Below are 23,660 nucleotides of genomic sequence, written 5' to 3'. Positions count from 1 at the left end.
TAGATGAATCTTACTATTTTTGTGAAGACTGGAAACATTTTGTAGTATTTTCATGATGGTATATGGTTCCTTGTTTATGCTTTCTGTGTGATGTTTAAGAGGAAAAGATTTGCTGACATCTATTCTGTCCAGAGGATGTTTGTGTACTGTTGTCTGTACTGCTCTGTGCTCAACCTAAAAATTTGGGACGTGGTTAAGAATGTAGATATTGTAAAATGTGCTTGAAGGATCAAGGTTTTAATGCAGCAGACTGAAGACAGGGGTAGTCTAACCCTTTTGACTCAGTTTGGTAGTTTGTGTAACAGCTCTGCCAAGAGAGGGCGAGGAAGCTTGGGCATAAGCCAAAGTTACAATAGCATTCAAATGACCTTACAGCATCAAGAACTGTTCATGTGGGGGAAACGCAAATAGAAGCGACACTTAAAGCGAGCCTGCTAGCCAAATGGTGAAATTCTGGAGGGGAAAAGGAGGCTCAAGAAAGGAAGAATGCCATGCAGATGATCAAGAGCAAAAAAAGTTGAAAAGCAGGTACAGCAATGGCTGCTGCGGAGCTGTAATCTCCCAAAGCTGACTGTCTCTCTTAGAGTTTAGCTTTGAATGTGGTACGTATATGTAGTGTGTGTGCAGAGGCATTGCTAGCCATGTTTTAAATTAACGCAGACAAAGGAAGGGAACATGGCAAATGCTGCTTTAGTACTTTTCAGTTTCCCTTGCTCTGCAGTTTAGTTGAATGCTGTTTTTCAACTATTGCCCTGCCTAACGCTGCCTGGCCTCTTTCTCAAATAATGCTGAGCTGCTGCTGTGTTGTCAGATGGAGATTTTGTTCTGGTGGGGCAGAGGAAAAGACTTATGCTTTGATGTGCAAAAGTAGGGCATTGACAGTGTACAGTGTTTGAATGGGTCAAGGATCACTGTTTACTGTGGCCATTTTCTCCCTCCCTGCCTCAAGGTGTAAAGTTTGTCCTAGTAAACTGCTGTATTACCTAAAATGCTGCCCCCATAAGACTTTTTTTTTTTTCTTCTTTTTAGAATAAAAAGGAAGGAATCTGAGAGCACTAATATTTTTAAGGTTGCAGATGAAACTGCTTTGGGTTTCATGTATCTGAAGCCATGACTTACTATTATTAAACAAGTGGTGTGGTGGGAGCAGGCAAATTGGTGTAAGCGGAATTACTTGCAGTTTTGCAGGCTTTCTACTGCAAGGAAATATCAATTATTTGGGATAATCATATTGTCCTGTATTCACAGGAGAATTCATTTGCCACTGATTTCTTTGGTGATCCTGGAGCATCAGAGGCAGGAAATGTGTTAATATTTATATGCTGTGTGTTTTAATCTTTGTATAGGCTGGTAGATACTTTGGTAACTTTAAGCCTATTTACTGAAGTATGCTGTTAGTGATGCCTGTCTAACTGGTGTCCTGGACTTCATTCTGTTGTTAAAATGGAAATTCCTATGATATAAGGGATGTAGACCTGAGTTTTTCCTTTGAAACACTAGGTAGCTTGTGCTGGCAGTGTCATAATTTTATTAAGCTTTCTTTCTGGATGTGGTTTGAGTTTGCTTTTCTTATCTGTATTTAAATTTGAAACCAGAACTTTAAAACAGAAAAAATCAAAATAGTTAAAAACTAATGCATGATTTTTGTATGGTATGAACTATATTCTTCATGGAACTTTTTTAAAGAATTTTTTAAATCTTGATGTCTCTGAAATATTAGTTTGCTGTTGGAGAGTTACATTCTTGTGTTCTGTTGGCTGGAAGGTGGGAAAGCTATTTAGATTCCCCCTCGACACTGTTACTGCAAATTTGTTTGCTTACCAATGAATTTTAATCTAATAATCTTTATTGCTGTAATCAAATGAGGAAGAACTCTTTATAACTTACAAATTCTTTTTACTAGTGCACAACTTGGCTGTGTCTGAACTCTGTTAAAAGAGATTACATTTAGTGAATTTTAAAAAAATATAAACCAACCAACCAAATAAATGCCTTTAAAACAAACAAACAAAAAATACCAAAAAAACCCTTTGCAACTGGTTCTAACCAAGTTAAAACAAGAAAAAAGTTTAACTTTATTTTTTATGTGCTCTTTGTAACAAAACCCATTTCATCTCAAAGCCAAATAGTTTAAAGGGCCTTTCCATGGTTGAAAGCTTTTTAGCTTTGGAACAATGTCCAATATAGATGTTCCCTGCTCTGTGATTGACTGACTTGAAGGAAGCTGACATTTCTTGATACAAAGCTTTACATTTTAAAACTTTCTAAAAATGCTTTAGACTGGCACCACCTGCAACACTAAAATCCGTAACACACACAATCTCAGTGCTACAGTGGTTCTTAGACTATTGTAGGAAGGCAAAGGGAAGGAAATGAGATGTTTTTGTAGAGTAGTTAGCATCTGTAACATGACTTTGCAAATCATGGGAGCAACATTGTAGTTGGACAGAGATGGAGTTCATATGAGGCAGAAAGAATACTCTTGTTAGCTCTTTTTACTCTTCTCTTTCTCTGTCCCCACTAGTTCGGGTAGGATTACATTGCAACCAAAGGGCACTTACATTCTAGTGGGAGCCCTTGTCCACAAGGATGAGACTAAAAAGTCTGGAGTGCTCTAGGATGAAATATGTGTGATGAATCTTTCTTGTTCATTTTTGTATGGCTCACTTTTTCCTCGTAAATTCCTGTTACGCTCCTGATGAAGAACATAAAGGTACAGTGAATACAAAGAGTTTGTATTCTCCCTGTTCACTTAAGTTGCCCACACTTCTTGTTTCTTTCCATTAAGTCTGCTTACAGTGAGGTGCTTATATTCATCAGAGTGGCTCAGAATTTGTCCTTACTTTTTTATTTATGTATAAAATACAGAGGAACACCTGCCTTGCACAGGTGTTGAGCAATTTTCTGTTCTTGTGGAGAAATTCTTTTTGAAGGAACATTTTAAAATATTAAGTATTTTCAACAGACTTTTATTTCTTCTCAATACCTCTCCCTGCCCCTCCTTTGTGTATCCCAGGTGTTTCTGCCTGATGTACGTACTGCTGTGGCATGAACTGCAATGGAAATCAGTTTTGTTTCTTTCTGGTGAACTATGTCCCAAAACATGACATTAACACAGATACTAAGAAGAAATGTTGGAGGCAGAGGAAACTTTTGGGAAAGGTTTCTTTCCCAAAGAAAAGGGAAAGAAACTGCCCTGTAGTCAGGAGGTCTTGTTCAGTGAGCAGTCTGGTTCTGAACGCGTGAAGGGAGCTTGGCTAAAAACAAAAGGTAGGTCTGTACTAAAACTTGCCGTCTTTGTAGACTAGCAAGAAAACAGAATAACTTAATCTTAATGAAGTCTTTAAACAACCAAAAGTACTGGGACTAATTTGTAATACTGTTACTAGCCTTCCTAATTAGAATTCTAGTTGGCATTGTTGTGAGACAACTCTTTTCAAATACAGAATTAAAGACTGAGGTGGATATGTGGCTTTTTTAAAGCAGTACAGCTTACCTTCAAATCATCGTGGGGCTGTACAGGAATTACTGGGAAAACCTGAGGTTTAGAAGTGATAGGAGTGTATTTCACTTTGGTGTTTCCACATTGTTAGATTTTTAAATACTGAAACTATTTCCTCATCAACTGTGATGCTATTCCCTTTGATCCCATCTCATTCTGAAATCCTTTTTTCTCTAAAAGAGTTGAAATGTGCTTCTTGATGTCATTTGACTTAACACATAAGGTTTCATCAGAGAGCTGGAACTGAAGTTGAAAAATGTAGCTGACAAAAAATTTTTCAAGACAGGAGATGCAGAAAGAATAGCTGCTGAGTTCGGCTATAAAAATCATGTGAACTTTAAGCCACTCAAGAACTTAATTTAGTGGAAGACTGGCCTGAGAGGCTTAATATAGATAGCTTGGATATCATGTGGAAACTCTAATTTAGATTGTATTGATATAAGACACCTTGATTTTATTTTTATTTGTTCCTGGCCAGATTGTTTGTTTGCTTCCTTCCCTTAACCCTACTCTTTAGTCTAAGGAAAGGCAGTACATTGGCAACTGTTGCTGCACAACTACACCTAACTGTACCAGGGAGAGCGAAGGAAAATTGTCCTTCTGATACTGGCACGCGTTCTAGTTTAGCCAGTTTTCAGCGAAGTCTTCAATAGGCTTGTTTGGTGCTGCTCCTGGTAACTTTGACTGGGAAGGTGAAACAAGTAGTGGTGCTGGTTAAGATATCCTTCTGCTTGCTGGGAAGTGTTGGTGATGTCTGAACATGGCTTTTTGTTTTCTTCCTATAAGTGAAGTTCTTGGAAGTAGTGAGAGAGACAACTAATGTGGTAGGGAAAAATGCTTGTCTCTCAAAGTTGAGAGAAAAGCAAGTAAGTTAATTCAGATGCATCACTCTTTTGGTGACCTCCTTCCAATGTAAAACAAAACAGAAGAAAACAACCTTGAGTTCAAGTGTTTATTTTGAGATGGCAGTCTTTAAATCAGACAAATTCTCTCTTCTCCACCTCTTAAATGTGCAAATTCACTGGGATTTCTACTCTTTTTCCTTTTTTTTTTTTTTAAGTTACAAATAAACTAGTGCTTATGCATATGTTTTCCAATACTGTAACTTCAAATTATAACTGTTACATTGACAGCACGGTAATTTTTAACTCTGTTCAGAAAACTTCTTATTTCTGGCGTGGTTGTTAACATAACATCGTTATAAAGGTCATAGTGTAGCTCATGTGACTTGCCCTCTGATGAAAGTGTCATGGGAAAAACAAATGGAGGAATGGATTCCCTGCGTATTTACAGTAGCCATGGAAAGTTATCTTTTGCTAAAATCTACATTAAGTTTAGGAATAAAACCCACCCACACTCTAAATCTTAACAAAAAAGAAAAAAAAATGTTTTCAAGCATCACTTTAGCTCTGCACAGGAATTTATTTAGGGTAAAATCATACTGTTGGTCTGGAAGCACACAGGGATTTTACCTGTACAAGAAAAGAATGCTTCTGAAGCATGTGTTCAAAGTCTGGAGTAGATGTTGATATCGCTCCTAGACTTCTTAAAATTACAACCCTAATGCAGTCACAGTTTATGACATGTAACTGTACTTAAGGACCTATAATGTCATAACTGGAGATTCATTTTGGGACGTATCATTATAAAAGATACTGTTCTCTTCCATGTGAAGAATTAAAATACCTCAACATCCTTACAAAAACAGAGACTGAGTAAATAGGACACCTTCACGTTTAAAAACTTTTAAAGTAGATGGTGAATGTTTTGCTACTTAAATTCTTTGAGAACAAAGCTGATTTCTAGGAACTGTATAGAATAAGATTGGGGATAAGAGTCAGACCAAGGCTCTTTGTGATGCGTTGCAGAGTTTTTGCTGTAATGACACAAGAACTCTGTTTTGCCATCCATTTTGAGTAAGTCCCAATGCCATCCTCTGGTAGCAGTTAGCGGTGGCAGTTGCAGAAGTTTGTGGTCTATACAGGGAGGGCAGTTTTGTGTGTAAAACTTCAAAGTCTTGATAACTTTTTCTGTGTCTTTCTGAGAGATGGCAAGTTCCTTTTCAGTTAAAAAAATCTCAAATACAGATGCTGTGAATCAAGATGTTTGTGGGGTTTTTTTTTAAGATGTCTTGAAAATTTTGCATGGCACTTAAGCATAGTGATACAGTGCAGAATGCCATTTTATGCAGTGACTGAATATGACCCGCTTCTTATCATCTCTCTGTTGCATTTGCATTTGCCATAATTTAAGAATAATTAGAATCTATCAGTTAGCATAAAACTAACTTTTTGAAGGGGGAAAGGGGGAAATACTTATATTTTTGTCTTTATTGAACAATAATGCGTTGCTTTGCTACTGAAATGACCATCCCAAGTTTTTGAGTGAACATCTATGTGAAGGACAGCCTCAATCTCTATGATTCATTTGTATTAGAAATAGGTTTTGTAACAGCTACCTCCCAAAATGCAAACCAAATATTTTTATGTACAACTTTTTTGAACACTCAACCAATCCCTTGTTGCATTAAATTCTTGGTTTTAAACTGGAGAACTCAGTTCTAGAAATAGAAAGAACAAGCAACTAGATGTTTTTGGTGTTAAAGCACTCTTTCATTTCATGAAGTGCTATCAAAATTATTCTCCCTTCTCAAGGCTTGATGGAAACATGCCTCACATACTTTTTTGAGACTGTAATTGGCCTTTAATTCTGTAGCTCTGAACTTTGGGTAATGGAGGATCTCATGTGCATTTTCCCTGTAGTGATCACAGCATGCAATGAAGCAGCACAGCTTGCAGCACAGGTGTCCATACAGAAATGACCTGGGCAAGCCTTTTAAATCCCCGTCTGTCTTACTACTGTTTTATAGTGAGAAGAATAACTTTGAGTGAGAGTGATACACTTGCCTGCAAAATGTCATGTACGTTATTACATGTGGCTTGTAAAGACCTTCAGGGAAACAATCACAGAATACTGCTGAGTTGCAGAACTAATATATACTTAAGTGTGCTTCAGATTATCCATGTGTTTCTAGAATATCCAAATTTTACAGTCAATGTTGCTTATAATGCAAAAAAAGAAAAAAAAAAAAGAAAAAAAAAGACTTTCAGTACAATTTTTTGAGATTGTCTGTGAAGTATCACCTGGGGCAAAAAAGGTACATTCTGTCTGCGATGGGCGTGGATGGGCATGCAGTAAAGGCTTCCCTAACTTGAGAAACCATTCTTTAGTCTGCCTCTTCAGTCTCTCATGTCATTGTAGACTGAGCTGTGGGACTGTTACTAGGTCTGCAAAAATGTTTTCCACTGATAATGTACATGACTTGTAATTAAGAAGCTATTTTTAGCAGTCTGGTTAGACTCTTAGAGTCACTGAGGGACAGAGTCCTGTCAGCTGTTAAAGGCAGCTGCCAATGGTTTGGGATGGGAAGGGAGAATAAGGTACCTTTCATTCCCAACTGTTTTGTCTGTTTTTTACTATGTTCTTATTTCCTGGTAACTTGCAAAGAAAAGGCACATTTCTCAGGTTTGTTAGCTTGCGTTCAGCTAGGAATGATCTTTGTGTTACTGAGGGGAAAATTGGTAGAATTGCATGGGTGGAAACTTCCTTTTTCACTGTAATGATGTTCAAAGGCTACCTGGATCCCAACAAACTGACACCTTCTAACGGAAGTGAATCTGGGAAGTGCTGCTCTTTGCTCTGCATTGGTGGAAAGGCTCTGACCTGAGACAGTTTGGATGAAGTGGGAGTTCTATTCATTTGTACACTGCATCTGCTTATATGCCAGACTTTTTTCCTGATTGCACAGTAACCAGGGAAGGGTGGTGCAGACAACGTCACTGAAAAAAGAAATTGTTATAAGTTGTGGAACCTTTAATTTGACCATGATACGCAGCTACAGGCATATTTTTAGTACTTAAAGTTTGATATTTAAAAAAAAAAACAACTTGTGAGCTTCAATTTGATCTATTTTATTCACAGAACTATTATGGACAGCTGAGGTAGAAAAATAGCAGAAAGCACAAGAGGGCCCACCAGTTTACACGTTTACGTGCTGCATTATGAACTCAGGGCAGGAAAGCTGCTGGATTTCCCTGGTGGCAGAACAGCTAGTGAGACTCCTCTAAATACATTGTTGTCCTTTTTGCCTTCTTCCCTTGCAACTATTTTCTTACGGTTAATATGTGTTTTGTTTTAGTGCTGAAGTCAAAGGTTGTCCCCTAATGTTTTGGTCTCCCTGTGTTTGGCTGAGTGAACGTGTTTTTCTTCACTTTCATGTTTATCTTTGCAAACAAAATCTGCAGGTAGAGGATTTAAAATGGAATTCAGAGCTGTTTGAGACTTCTCTAGATGACATACCTGGGAACATGGCCACATAGCAGAAACATTTCAGTGATGTGTATTTCATTGCTGTGGGGACACCAAAGATAAAGCAGGGTAGGCTGTGTCAGATGCTGTGGTGTTTCATAAAGTAACATGCCATGCAATTGAAGGTTTGCAGGCAGCTGAAGTGAAAGATCAGCCATTTCGCTTACTATTTATTGTTAGGTTTTGTGTGTTCCATCATACTCTCTCTTCATACCAGGGTAGTGTCATCTACCTGATATGGAAAAACTTTCTTTTTTCCTTTTCTCTCAGTTGAAAATAACTTTCAAATGTTTGTCTGTCTGTCTTTCCTCTGGCCAGTCAAGAGTGGATTCATGCTGAATGTCATAATTCATTTTGACCAGTAGGTGTTGGTCCTGCTGAGACTGTTGTATGGTGGCTGACTTCTGTGCTACATGTGCAGTCTTGTGGATTTTTTTGGGCTTGATCTTGTGGTGCAGCTTTGCCTGTGTAGGATATTTGTAGGAAAATTCTTCATATGGGATGTCAGCTCTGTTGGGTCAAGTATTTTCTGCCCGCTGTCATGTAGAACATATGATGTACTCTGGGTAATTTGTGAACTTACTAAGCTAAAGTTCAGTTTTATTTTTACAGCTGTTTTAATTTGTCTGAAGAACACAGACTGTAACCGTTAAAACCTCGTGACTATGGTGGTGCCCCTTGTCTTGTAGCAAGCGGAATTCACAATGAATGCAAACTGTACTATGGTAGCTAACCATTAAATGTTTGGTTTTAGAGACCTGATGGCATATGTGTCTCTGCTGAGCCTGGTGGCTGTCCTGAGGAACATAAGAATGATGTGGCTGGTGTCCTCTCTAGTTGCTTTTTTACTTTGCACTGTGAATGACTGGGCAGCACTGCGCAGCTGTATTGTCTGCAAGTATGTTTTGAGCAAGGATAGAGCATGCTTAAATTCTCTTCCTTCATTTGGAGGAGTATACTGTACCACTGTGCACTAATGTGCATCTACATTATTTTAACCTGAATTGTGTAAAAAAAAAAAAAAAATAATTTCCAAGAACTGTGCAGAACAGGTTCATATTATCTTCAGTGACATAGTTGTGCTGCATGACTGCAAAAACAAGCTTCTTGCCTAATAAGAATAAACTTGCACAAGGGGAAAGAGGAAAAATTCTGTCTGAATTCAGAAACATGCAGCTAAAACACCGTGCCAGTAAATCATATACGCACTCTAGTAGCAAGAAAATACTCCTCTTTGTTCTAGCTATATGTCTGGGTTTTGTATGGTTTCTTAATTGTACTGTAAATTGGTATATCTATATAGGGGGCCTTTGAAAAGCTAAGGAACAGCTCTGTTCAGTGCCTTCAGATCTGGTCACAGTGTGAAGATTGAGGAATAATTACGCTGGTATGCAAAAGTTCAAAGGAGAGAACTTGCAAAAATCCCCCCCAAATGTAGTGCCAGTTGTTAAGTGATCTGTTGACTGTTGCTAGACTTGTTTTATGTTGCTTTTCTCCTACCTCACTGTAAATTAGCACGGATTATCTGAAATCAGTGGGAGTTGTAAAACACCCTTCTGTTCCATATCAGTGTGGCTGTATGAGTACACTTGGCAGTAGGATTTTGTGGGAGACCGTATAGGTGTATGCTGTGTTGTTTCCATGCAATTTCATGATATGTTCTGGGAAAACCTGTCTCGTCTCTGGCCCTTCTAGCATACTGTGCAACTGTGCACTGCAGCCTAGAAAGTCGTGGATCCAAGTCAAGTTGCTGACCTTTTCCTCCTGCTTATTAATAAACCTTCGTGTTTCTACTGCAGTCAGTGTAGGTAGAGTGAGACTGAGGAAGAAGGCACTTCAGCAGTGGCTCATCTCGCTAAGAAAGCGTCAGTGTGCCTTACTCAAATTGCACAGAGATGGCTTGGGCTGCGGGCAGGGGCTGTGCAGGCAGCTAGTGTGGAGCTTGGTGGCTGTTGAGTCTGGGCTGAACAGCAGCTTTTGAGCAAAGGCATGAGCGGTGGAACTGCAGACCTACAATGAAAAACACGTGGATCTGTTAAAAGAAAGAGATCTCTAGGAAGATTCTGGTGCAGCTTCTCGCTACTGAGACATCCACCCCAGAGGTGCTGTGCTAGACTTACTGCTGCTTAAAAGCTAGCTGCCTTTTTAAACCATAGGACAGCAGCTTATTTTGGCCTCGACATGTCAGTTGCTGGTGCTGATGATGGAAGTTCACAAGGGAATTATTGCTAGGCCTGAGTCACGGGAAACTTACTGTGCTTCCTGTTTTGGCCATGGAGATTCCAGCCTAGTTATGAATATCAGTAGGCTATTTTGATGATGAATTTTTATTTAATAATGTAAATGAGGTATTTGCACACTATTTTTTCTTCCTTCTTTGTTTCCATGGTGAGGGACAGATGTGTGGAAACTGAGCTTCGCTGCCTGGGGACCTTACAGTGACCTAAGAGCGCACAGAAGAAGAATGGAATGTTATAAAGCGACAATTTTGAAGTGATGGCAGAATATTTTACTGAGGAGAACAGAAAATCGTTCTTGATAGAAATTGGAAGTTGTGGGTTGTGTCTTTGCTGAACCCTGTAGGTTGGTACAGGTGAATAAACAGTGTATTTCTGAAAACTGAGTCTGGATCCAGAACAAGGGGAGTAAGGGTGGCCTAGTGTACTCACATCTCTACTCTGCAGTAGGAATAACTACAATGTTTCATTTGCTGCTCCTTGGCATGAGAAATAGTGCAATTTTCTCTTTGGCTTACGGTCTTGTCTATTGCTTGAACTGCTACATGAACAGTTTGAACTATTATGTTCTTCTGACCAAAAGGATGACCGAGAATTTGTTAAATAAAGCCAAAACTGTTATTTGTGTGGGGCAAGTGATGACCTGGAGATACCAGCTTCTATTTGGCATGCTTTTTAATGTTGTTTAGGCATTTCTTGCTGAAAATTCTGTTGGACCCCAAACCCTCAGGCAGATACACTATAGTATGTCACCTTGCTTATGCTTAAAGCATGACTAAATTTAGATCAAAAGCTTTTCTACATGAACCATATAAGGAGTTAAATAAGTTGACTTCTTTTCAGGAAAGTCGATGCCTGTGTAGAATATAGAAGTATTTTTCTAAAAATTCTCTCTTTTAATGATATGATGTGCAGCCTTTTCAAAGCAAGTTCATTTTTTCCCTGTCTGCCCCACTAAGTTGCAAGGAAGTGCTCCCCAGACCTTCTTTAATAGCAAGGAGAGTTTCATATTCTCTCTTGACAGTAAAAGAGATGGGATAAAGCTTTGAGGTCTGACACCAGAACATATTGTACCAGAGAACCCAAAATTAATGAAGACTAAGTAATGAAATTGAGGCTGTGCAGTCTCAAAGCACTTTTTAATGTCACTGGCTTTAGCTGTCAAATCTTCGCTTCCTTTTACCTTTTTTAGCTCAAACAAGAGTTTGTATGTCAAATGAGCAATCTACACAGGGAATTTACAGAGTAGGTAAAGAGGTCTCTTCCTTTCAGGAAATCCTGTATTTATGTTTAGGATTGTACTTGTAGGCCTTGCTTTCCATTTTGCTTGTTGATCTAGAAATCTGAATCTTCCACAACTCCCTTGGCAGAAGCTTGCTTCTTTGTGCACAAGCAAAAAGTGTGAAAGTCTTTAAAATAGTCAGACAATTACTTTGGCTTTGGTGATACTTTTCCTATGGTGTAAAAATTTATCATCATCTTCAAATGTAACTGTGGGTCCTGAAAGTCCAGAAAATATCTTAGTAAATATTATCGCTATTTTGAGGAAACTGAGTATTGGGAGTGCTAACTTTGCTTGTGATAGTTCGTACATGAGTCAAGGAAAATGAATACTAATGGTGGTTCTGAGGATGATGGGACCTTTGCTGTGTCAAATTTAGATCATGAAAACCATTTTTGTATTGAGAGGCTTTCTTTTAAGCTGGGTGCAGGGAACATTAGTGATATTTATATGTTTTTTCCAGTTGAATGAAGAAATGCTTCAAACGCTGTGTTTTCCAGCCTTGTAAGCCTACATGTTGTTCTGCACACTTTCACCTTTACCACATGTATAACGTTTTACTGAGATTGTGCTGTTCCGCTTATTGCCCGAGCCAGTGTTGCTTTTGATACTGTAGTGAAAAATTTCACTTTGAAAGTTGTCAGAGACATTTCGATCTACCAGCTAAGTTGTAGAGAACACACAGAAAAAGTCCTTGATAGACAGGAATAAGATTTGTCAAAGAACTGGTTCCCCTCACTGAAAGCTGGCTTTGTTGCTTGCCTGAGGCTGTTGGTATACTCAGAATGCTTTCTGACTGGGTGCTAAGATATGAGTAAGTCATAAGGCATGCTGATAATTGGGAAACTGATTGGCAAGCAGGTTGGCTTGCCTAATCCATTTACAGTAGTTTTAGGTCTCCATCAGAGATTTACAATAGAGCAGGAGCTGGCAGGGGGCAGTTCAGTCCAGTGCTTTCTTACTGCCTGTGCCATGACTGGTAAGTGAAGTTCAATGTCTAGTACTATCTGTTGTGCATTTTGGAGAATATGTACATGCATACAGGCATTTGTCTGAGGATAACTTCAAGAAGTGCTATGTTTAAGGATATTTTCTGAAATCAAATTTCAAATTGTTTGGAACCATTCAATCCATCTGTATTGACTGACTTCACATTTTTATTTTTGTGGTCCCTTGGGGAAAGCCACAATGCTGGATTTCATTTGTGTAATAAAGAAAGATAGTTAGTCTGCAAATAAAGCAAAACCAGAGTGTGTATTACATTTAACTTGCATTTTTACCCCTTAGCCTGTGTTATATAGTTCTCCCTTGTAAGGGGAATTTTTTCTTTTTTTTCCTTTTTTTTTTTGTATAAAGGCTATCACAGGGTTACTCTTGCCATGTTCATGTTAATGCCCCTGGAATTTTCTAAGTAACTCTGTTCCAAAATCTTTGCTAATGTGACTTTGACTTTAATGGCACTAAGCCACAGATAATTGGCTCAGTTTCCTGAAATTCCACAGCCTGTTGTTAAGATAAACATTTCTAGGTTCCCAAGAACACAGATGTATGTATATGGTAATATACTGGGTATACAGAGCAACCTTTAAACAGCAAATTCTTATTTTCCTATTTTATTCTCTATGTTTACACAAAAACTTCATAAGCAGAAAAATTGAGAGAATAATTGTGCCAGTTTTTAAACTACATTGTGGCATTTTTGAGAAGGGCTGTGAAATTTCTGTCTTTTGTTGTAGCCATTAACTTCTAAGGAAGCAGAAGGGAGGCAGTCCTGCACTGGAATGCTGTGTGTTGAGATGCACCCTCGTTAGTCAGCAGCTCATGTCTCAGTTTCTGGGAAGTCCATGTGACCGAGGCTTCGGTATAAGGCCTAGGATTGCTGATCACTTAGGAGTCTGTAGTCTTGTTATGTCGCTCCTCAACACTGGTACCTGAAGTGATTTGTAAGGCCTGAGTATCCACAGGTGTTGGAGGTCTGGCTTTTTCTTTGCTGAAAAGGGCTGTGATCTGCATTGCCCACAGCTTTAGAGAGGGGCTATAATTATAAAGTTTGTGACAGAGCTGGGTTCAGGTCACTCATGTCTTCTGAAACATAATAGTATATCGTTGAAAGCGTTGCTCCCATACATAACTGCTTCAAGACAACAAAAGAATGTGGGTATTGGGCCCAGGTATTAACAGCCAGTTAAGAAATAATGGGGTAGGTTCTGAGGAACTCTGTACACATTTAGGATTGTAAGATAACCTTGAAGAGTGAGGGGGTTTCTCACTGGATCATGCCAGTTGCTGGAGCACATGGGAAGCTTGCTGCCGGGGAATGAGGACCAATGGTGCTAGGGAACCAAAGCAGATCATCTTAGCATCTTACTCAAAGCCAGAATTGGTGGTCTGACAGTCCTCAGAGGTAAGCTTCCTAGTAGTTGTCTTAAAAATTGTTTCTAGCAGCAATAGAAACTTTTAAGATCTTACTTTCTGAAAAAAATTGGGATGTTCTTACACAACAGATTGGGTTTTGATCTGTTTGGGTTTTTTCCTTTTTTCTTTATTATCGTTTTAGATGACTATTCAACTTAGTCCAAAGCAATAAACTCAGTCTGAAAGTAAGTGGATCAGGACACAGCAGGTATGGTATGGGGTATTTTTTGTTTTTGTGTTTGTGGGGTTTTTTTTAGGGCATTTTGCAAGGAATTTTTTCCTTTTTTTTTTTCTGTCAGTGAGTTCCTCTGACCCCTGCTCTCACTATCTCTGTGCAATAAGAAATTGTAAAGAAAAGCAGCGGTCTTAGTTCCATTATGTGACGTTTTGTGTAAATGTTTTCAGAAGGACGGCTATTGAAACTTGAGATAATGACACTTTTCCCATCACATAAAACAGTGGTTTTTAAAACTTAAATTATACCAATTCTATGTAGAATCTAAAAAGTCATTATGGAGGGTGAGAAATTAAAAAAAAATCCTCCTGTAACAGGAGAAAAACAATAGTCATGCCAAACAAGATAAAATGTCCTGCAGGTTTTAAATCATGATAAATGTCTGGTTTGAGTCAGTCTGTTCTTTGTTTAGGGTTACTTGACTAAAGCTTTTGGCCCTAATTTGTTGGCAGTGAGGTTAATTATATCTTTTTTTAAACAGTAGAAGTAGTGTGGGGGAAACCACCATTCTAGCATGGTCTTTCAGCTGTTTTCTCTTGGACTTTTGTGTTGTCCTGAGGAAGAAGGTATGGCTTGGATGGCTGATTAGGGTTTTGGCTTGGAATGGTAACATATTTGAATAACTTTACTTACTGCATGTTGTCTTAGGCCCAGGCACTGTTCAGTAGGGTTGTTGGTTTTTTGTTTTGTTTTGTTTTCCCTTTTACTAGTTGCTAGTTCATGTGTATCTAATGCAGTTGTTGCTCTCTTCTCTGTTGTTCTTCTGTTCAAGTGCTCTCACTGATTCTTTCCGATTGGAAATGAGCTCAGGACTCAAGAGCAGACACAGTGGTGTTATCTCCTCCACTGCATTTCAGAGAGGTTGTGACCATCCCAGAGCTTTTCCCAACTAGTGGAAAAGCGCTACGGAATACTTGCCTATCTTTTGAAAGTCTTTGGGGCTTATGGAGAAGTAAAGAAGTGGGGATTTTCATGCTTTTGTGGTGTATAAGGAAATAACGCTTGTCAGGGTTCTGTATCACTGTTCCTGTCTATACTGTTTGAGCACCTGTTTTGCTGCTGGTCTAATAGCTTCTCCCCCACCCGAACTGTTTGACAAATCTTTGATAACTGCCTCTTTAAGTGGTACGAGGAGATGTGCTGGTAGGCAGCATATGTGTTAATGTACTGAAGCTGACATTCATGTAGTCTAGCTTATGTATTGGCTGTGTACAAGGCAGGAATTCATACATACTAAATACAACAGCAATCTAATACCAAATGATTTGGTGGTTGGTTAGGGGGTGTTTTTTTGTCTTGCTTTTTTAAGTCATTAGGTCCTTTTCTTCTCTTCCTTGGACCCATCTTGTGTTGATCTACCTCAGTGAGCACCTTGCATGTGCGTGGGTGTGAATAGAAATACGTTTGAGGTGTTTATAGTTTGCATTGCCGTACCTCTGAGCTTTTTGTTACTTGACGAATTCCTCCTTTGACTGTGCATGCAATTCTCATACATTCTGTACTAGTGGTGGTGGTTGAACAGCTTTTCCTTTCCAAGACAGGTACACAGTGTATCTAGCTGAGATCTCCCAGCCAGTAGCGTGATGCCTTGCAGGAAAGGGAATGCACTAATTTTTAACTGTTTTCAGTTTTATTTGTTCATGATGGGGGGAGTTCAGTGGCTTACATTAAATAAAAGCAGAGGGAGCTGTAAAAAGCTCCCAGTGTAATGTGAGCCTTACACAAGGAAGAACTATTTATAGAACCCTGCAATATTTGCCTCAAGGAACTTCGGAGCAGCGAGAGGCAGCGTTACATAAAGCTGGGTGAGAGCACACTTGTGCACTCACAGCTGCGAAGGTCAAACCCAGGGCTTGTCTTACACTATGCTTCCACTCTCCCTTGGCCTGAGGGGAGAAGAGACTGATGGGCTCCTTTTGAAGGCCAAATCCTAGTGGTGAGAAACTTTGGTTTGTGGAAAACAGTGGGGTTTTTTTTCTTTTCTTTCTTTTTTTTTTTTAAAAAAATTTCCCTTTCTTTATGTGGCTTTTTATTTGTGATGTTTTGACTTTTTGAGAAAACATGACTGTCTTGATTGATGACTCAGTGGTCAAACAGGCCAAGCAAGGTCACAGCAGTAGCTTTGGGGACCTTGAGGCTAAGGTTTTATGCTTTACGTGTTTATACTATGATTTAAGCATCTTTTTGGTTATTGCTGCTGCTATTCTGGCTTTTGTTCTCTGGTGGTGACTTTTTATTCTAAATGACATTGCCATTCCACTTGCAGTTAGCCAGGTATTATTCTGGTTTTGGATGCCTTCATCCGCTTAATACTTGGTTATGAGGCTTTATAAAAAGTGATTCTAGAAACTCTTCAAATCTTTATCTTGAAAATGTTGTTTAATGGTTTCATAGGCAGAAGAGCCCCTCTTTTGGGAGGCATATACCTGAGAAGGTCCTTCGAGCACATGACATAACCACTGGGTGTAGATACTTCTCCAAAAAGATTGCATTTGGCTAGGCCAAGGAGTTCTTAACACCGCTATGAAGGGAAAAAACAAGGCAGTGTGGAATATAACTTGAATGTAACACAAGGCTTGAATAAAAGGGTCTGTGTGATTTTTGGGGTAGCAGATGGCTTTGGTGTGACTGCCTGGGTCACAGGACACAAAAGCGCTGGTAAGAAAGCGAGGTGGGGTTTCCTTCAGGGTAATCTGGGAAAGATGTTTTATTAAAAGGTTCTTGAATGGTTTTAAAACTTTGGATAAGGATGTAGTCTAGAGTTGTCCAACATACTTGTCCCTTTAATTCTCTGTAAAAATAATAGAATCATAGAATCATTTTGGTTGGAAAAGACCTTTGAGATCATCAGGTCCAACCGTTATCCTAGCACTACCAAGCCCACCACTAAACCACCCTGTGTGGTCCCTAAGCACTACATCTACACATCTTCTGAACATCTCCAGGGCTGGTGACTCCACCACTTACCTGGGCAGCCCATTCCAATGCCTAACCACTCTTTCAGTAAAGAAGTTTTTCCTAATATCCAATCTAAATCTCCCCTGCGCAGCTTGAGGCCATTACCTCTTGTCCTGTCATTCGTTACTTGCGAGAAGAGACCAACACCAGCCTCACTACAAATTCCTTTTAGGTAGCTGTAGAGAGCAATAAGGTCTCCCCTCAGCCTCATCTTCTCTAGGCTAAACAATCTCAGTTCCCTCAGGCTTTCTTCGTAAGACATGTTTTCCAGACCCCTCACCAGCTTCGTTGCCCTTCTCTGGATCTTAAAGTTAACTTTTTTAAAAATTTGTAATGGCCAGAACCCAGAAATAGTTCAATGATGTGGAGATTTTTTTTTTCTTTACCTCAAACCCCTCAAATCTGATGTAAATGTGGTTTTTTTAGCTTTGAACTGCTTTGCCTAGGTACTTAGAGCTGGTTAACTTTTTTATTTTTTCAGGTGAAATGATGGCTAACCAAAACTCAGTTTTTGAGTTGGCTCTTGTAATCTGTGCTGCCACAGGTAGACTGCAATCGGTACTCAATGTACTTCTTGGTCAAGTCTTTGTTACACTGCAGTCATAGTTCAAACTATTGTGCAGAGGTACTGTTAGATGACAGTGGTGTTTGGTGTGTGTATAATTTAAGCTCTTCATATTTTAAGCACACTAAACACTATTTTAGGCATTTATTTGGTTTATTATACAGAGGAGGTGTGCAGGAGCAAGTCTTTGTGCTTATGACATTGCTCTTATAATGTGCAAAGTTTGAGTGAGTGCCTTTAACAAACAGCTTACAAATAAGGGTTTTTTTCAGAGTAAAATGACCTGAGTTAAAAACATTCAGATGATAAACTTAGGGGAACTGTGCACTTTCTGCAAACAAATTTATATTGAAGAATTAAGTTCAAACATTTCCAAATTAAATATTTCTTTAGACCCAGGAATGTTATTGGCCCTGAACTGTCATTGTGTTTAGACTGATGGAAATGCTGTAGTACAGCCATTGAGGCAAAAGCTGAATTATATCATATTAGCTAGAAGAGCTATTTAAATCCGATATGCAGGCTGTTGACGTATACAGTACAAGGAATGAAATGCATTTAGTTTTCATCAGGAAAAGTCATAATCTGACTTATAAATTGTGTGCTTGTTTGGATGTCAGAAGGAGTAAATAGGAAATTCTGCAATAACAATTTGTATCATTTTCTTGTTATGAATACTGTACGTGCAGGTGAGACTGACTAAAGAATAGTATTAATGTTTTGTATGTCATGGATATAGTAGCTACAGTGTTTCTCTTCATGGCTGTTTTGGCAATCTGGTAAATACCAGTCAGCTGTAGCTTTTCTGTTCTGCAACAGGAAGATTTAGATGAAAGTTTAAAGGAAAAGTTGTGCCCCTGGATTAGATGGTAATATTCAATGCAAACAATGTGTCTATGGATCTGATAAAGCCTGAACAACATTTTTCCACTGTGCGTATGGAAATTGAGGATATTAAATTAAGTCTGGAAGGAAGCAGGCATACATATTTATGCCTGCTTTCTTCCCTCCATGATATAAGGTTTTAGGATCAAGGCAAATTCTCTTCCGTCATCCAGAACTTGACTTTCTTATGTGGATGTTACGTGCGTTTCTGCAGCAGACCAGGCAGACTGACTTGGGACTTTTTGGGGAGTGGTTTTTGTTGTTTGGTGGGTTTTTTCAAGCTCTGTTTGTTTATAGTTTCCATAAATGCCAACAGTGAAACAGCTTGTGTGAAGGAAGAGCATTGATGACTCTTTGTTTCTGAATGTGTCTCTCTATTTACTTGCTCTCAACAGTGACAAGACAGAAGCAGTTGGAGTGCAGCTTATGGGAGGGGGAGAACAGGTTCCATGGTACTTCAGTGGAGTGAATGTTAGGCAGAATAAAGGTGGAGAGGTGAAACTCATTCAACATAAACTTCTAACGCAACTTGCAATGTTGCATTCTGGCCAAAAGTATTTTTGGTGAGGGCTGTGGGGGAGATAGTAATGAATGAGTAAGAGTGATCACATATGTCAGAGGTTGTATGTCAGTGTGTCCAGAAAAGTTACAAGATCTCAGATTCCCAAAACTCGCTTGAAGACTTTTACGCACAAATAAAACTTTGGCTATCAGTGTTATTTCGTTTTGTAGTGTTGCTACCTTGCTGGCTTCCTGTAGTTGCTAAGGCGGGGGGGAGGGGGGAGAGGAGGGGAGAGGAGGGCAAAAAAAGCTGAAGAGTGCTGTTGGTGCTTTCAGTTATTTACTCCCAGACATGCCCTTGTTCATAACAACAGACTTATCTGACAGTGTCCCAAAACAAATGTGATTCACAAATGTGTGGTAGCAACTAGGACAAAATGGAGCCCTTTTAATCAGTCAGTCTGTGCATTTCCAGTATGTTTTCTTGTTTGTAGCTTAAGCTGTTTCTGTCTTCAGTGCAGAGGGGAAAATGAAGATTTGCATTTTGATTCCAACGTAATTTGAACAACTAATTTCTAATATCTAAAATCTCCCTCAAGATCCACTTGAAAGGGGACCACTTAAAAAAATCAGTACGAGTGACTGCATTGTTCTTTTTGGTATGTACTATGATAGCACAGGAGTAATGGATGCTCTGCAGGGGAACTGTAAGATTTTCTGTTAAAGCACTCAAGTGAAACTTTCTTTTCCTGCAGCTGCCTGAGTAGAATACCATTTATATGAGATTATAGTAACATAAATTTATCATTTGATTTAATCTGTTTCTTTACCTAATAGGATCATTACGAAATACAGTTTTTGAGTGTCTGAGTGTGAGAACTATTTCCAGGTTAAGTGATACCATGCAGAAATACAAATGTGTGTTATTGAGGAAAACTTAATGAAACATTGTTTTGTGTATGAGGGTGTTTTTTTTCCCAGAGTTAATATTGCCCATCTGTTTTCCAGTTGTGGTGTTCTGATGTCAGTGTAAACACATCCTTGTTGAGACTCTTAGAGAGAGACAGAGAATTTTGGGATTTTGTTCTTATGCCTGTGGTGAAAGGGAGAAATATGTTGAGAAAAGATGGTGTTGGTACAGTGCTACAACTTTGTTGCAAGGTTTTTCTGAAGCTTTCTCCGAGAAGATCTAGAACGAATAGTCTGTGTCTTGACAATTTAGGGAGAGATGCTTGAGTCTTGAGATGAGTTTCTAAAAATACTGTCATGCTTTGGTGAAGCAATAATGTTATTTACCAGAAATGCCAGAAAATAAGATGCCAAAATCCTGAGTGTAACTTCAATAGCAAAGTAAGATTATCTGGACATGTTCCTAGAGCTTAGAGAACCTTTTTCATAGGATTCTCCAGAAAACTGTTGTGTTTCTGGTTCTCAATGAAGCACTGAACATGGCATGTTCTGTTGCTGCACGTGTGTGTTGAATTGCATCCATCCCTTCTGCTTGCAGACCAGTGCATTTGTGTCTTCTTGCTGGCTGTCTTTCTGCTTTTCCCATGTAGTCTGGGTGTCCTTGTGTGGCCTGTTCCTCAGCTGCTGCTTATGCCTTGTAACTCCTACATATATAAAGGCTTTTTTTCCGGTCCTTCAAGTACTTTCCCAAGTCTGGTTTTCTGCAATTCCATGACCGTATTTTCCTTCCCTAGTGGTAATGAGCAATTTGCATTTTTCCTTACACTGCTGCTAACCGAAAGCAGTACCATACCACCAATTATTGCAGTGCCTTTAGCCCTTTATCCAAAAGCTTTGGTGAAGTTTTTGGGTAAAGGTGCTCTTCATTCCTTCTCTGGCCAATTTAATCTTCTGGGGGCATTGGTATCTGTCTTTGGGGGACTTTGTCCCCTGTTTGAGGCTTGAGCACTGGGGAGCAGCAATAAGTGGACACCCCCTTAACTCAGTACAGCTTGAGTTCTTTTCTGTGTAAAGGGAGCAAAGATGCCAGCTGGCAGACTGGCAGGAGAGAGCTGGGCTGTACAGGGTGGCCCAGGGGAGAGGAAAGTCTAGCAGCGTTATAGTATTAAGCTCCTAATCATTTCTGTATTGTTTGCTATCAGTCAATTTCAAATCATGGTGTTTAATCAGCCAGCGATGTGCAGTCCGTCTGCACGGCGTGGCTTATGCAGCAGCCTGGGTTACATAGAGCTTTCGCTTTGTTGATGTGAAAGTTAATTGGTGAATGAGCCAAGGTGGATGGGCTGTGCTTACTCCAAGTTGGGTTAGGCAAAAATATGGGTGCTTAATCAGCCGTTGGTAAATAGCACTGTACAAGGGATAGCTTGACTTTCTTGCTTGACATGACTGTGTAGGGTACAAAGATAGGCAGCTGCTCTGTGAAGAGTGTTGGGTCTTACTACTTGCTGAATTTGTCAGGTTAAAGTAATGTTTAAGGAAAAGCAAATTAACTATTCTGTTTTATGCTGTTTGGAATGGCTTGAATTGAACATTTGTTTCTTTTGTGTTTTGCAGACTTCTTGAAGCCAACTCTAGCAAAGAGAAAGCGTTCTGTTTCTGCCAGCCAGACCCAGTCTCCAGTGCTGGTCCCCCTGATGGCAGTTTGTACAACCCTGTGAAACCTGCCAAGCTGGACGCCACAGCTTTGCACGACTGCACTTTGGCCGCCACTGTGCCTCCTTCGGACCTGTCAAATCATGCAGTACTAGCCTGTGACACAGGCATTCACGAAGAGCACTATGTAAGTGAAGCAGTGGAAAATGATGTGCCAGACTGCAGAGAGTACAGAGATGCCTGCACCATTACTGGTAAGCAGTCAGATCTTTTATCTTGGGAAGGATGTAGGGATGTATAGTTAAGCTTCTGTTCTTAAGTGGCTGTTGAAATATCTGGTTTGTGGATGATGGTGCTGCTGTTCTGCACTTTTTTTTTTCTTGTTCAAGAAGGGATTTCACAAGCATCTGAATTTGCAGCGAAAGCACTTTGTAAGGCTTGAGGCTCTTGCAAATAGGCTGGACTAATGACAGCTGTGAAACTAGGATACTATACTTACGTGCTTGGGAAATTGAACCATTTGAAGTTGGTTTGGAAAATAAACCAACTGAAAGTCAGGGTTGAGAGGAAGGAAATACTGCGGCTTAAAATTATGGAATGGTTGTCCTAATGTTCAACATAATTTAGATTTTTATTTTTTTTTTTTAATCTTGATATGATTGCTTTGTGGGAGGAGATGGGTGAAATAGTATCTAACATCATATTTTGACTGTACATCTTTTTGTTTTTCAAAACCATTCCGTTTTTGTCACATTTTGTCACATGTATAAGAAACAGCTGCTTCTGCATGCTTGTATGAAAGGTTAAATGCCTTTTTGTTGTGGATTCATACAAATAAATGGAATATTTGTTTAAATATAATATTTTAAATAGAATTAGATTCTTAGTGATGTGGTTAGCTGACCCATTTTTTTTTTGTGTTTGAATAATCACTGTAACTCAGTTTAGTCATGGAAATGGACATGAAGTGACAGGCTGTTTCCATTCCAAATGCATGATTTGTTGGCTGAGCTGTGAGGCTTCTTTTAGCTTAAAGTGACCTTGTCAGTTCCAAGGTCTTTTGGGAATGTTTGAGGAGTCAGCTGAGGTTTTGGGAGGGAGAAATGAAAGGGATGAGAAAAACAGAAATAAGACTGGGGCCGTTCTAATTGGCTGCCAGATACATTCATCCTGAGTTACTTCCAGCCATTTCTAGAGTTGTCTGTGGTCAGAGAACTGGTTAATGGTGATCAACAGATGCCTTAACTTAGCTCAGCCCAACTGCTGTGTAGTTACTAAGGGCTGATATTCTGAAAAAAGAAAATAGAAAGAAGGGGAAAAGACAAGCAGCAGGATTAACACTGAAGTCACTTTCAGTCAGGTATGCTTCTACATAAATACCTGTTTTGTTAGCAGAAACTTACTCCCCATCCCTCCTCCTTTGTATTCATAGGTTTAGAGCTCTTTAACTGGTTAGTTTATAAAGGGGTCACTCTTTGTTTGGCTGCCATGTAGGTATTTGCTTGGTGGGTAGGCTAGAGACCCCTCACATTACGTAGATGCATACCTGGTAGCATAACTCTTTTCTGGGCCCCTTGTAGAAGGATCTTTCTTGCAAGTTGTTCTGTTGGCTGTGTCCTGTCTCCCCTCCCCGCCCTGCCCTGTTAACAGGAAGACTTTCTGTTTCTGACTACAAGCCCAGACAACCAACTTCTTTCATGAATCAAGATGCCTTCTTGATTATGGTTCCTTGAAAGGCAAGACAAACTCTTCTTTATTTTTTTTTTTTTTAATTTTAAAAGTAGTTTTTGTTAGATGGAGGTCAGTGCATGTCTTCCTACCTCTCACTCTTTCAAGCTTGATGTAGTTTCTGAACCTCTTTCTTTTTGCTTAGTTGTCAGCCAAATGCCATTTACCAGTTGATCCTATAATGCTTTTCTTATGGATTAGCTGTTCTGCAGCAGGTTTCTGCTGTTTGTGACCTGGAGACCACATAAGACTGGCAGTAGAAATGGTGGGGTTTTTTTGGTTGATTGGTTAGTTTTGTTTTTTTGAGTGTTTTTTCTTTTTACATGGATTTTTCTGGATTTCAGCTCTTGACACCTTTAAAAAACACAGCAAAAGGGCATTGACTGGGAGTTAGGAATTGGTCTCACTTCCTTTGTCAGTAG

The 23,660-nt window shown here is 39.3% G+C and overlaps 1 protein-coding gene across 1 annotated transcript in view; it reads left to right on the top strand.

The window, feature by feature from the left end:
* The first annotated feature begins 442 nt into the window (after nucleotides 1-442).
* Nucleotides 443-23,660, top strand: part of TRAK1 (trafficking kinesin protein 1) — a 108,734-nt gene continuing 85,516 nt past the window's right edge. The window contains exons 1-2 of the mRNA XM_086467753.1: nucleotides 443-528; nucleotides 21,472-21,764. Coding sequence (XP_086323879.1) covers nucleotides 443-528; nucleotides 21,472-21,764 — 379 coding nt within the window. The remainder of the gene's footprint in view (nucleotides 529-21,471; nucleotides 21,765-23,660) is intronic.

Source organism: Leptosomus discolor, chromosome 7, assembly GCF_034619465.1.
Source record: "Leptosomus discolor isolate bLepDis1 chromosome 7, bLepDis1.hap2, whole genome shotgun sequence".
NCBI classification, from domain to species: domain Eukaryota; kingdom Metazoa; phylum Chordata; class Aves; order Leptosomiformes; family Leptosomidae; genus Leptosomus; species Leptosomus discolor.
This window is presented reverse-complemented; position numbering and strand designations above follow the sequence as displayed.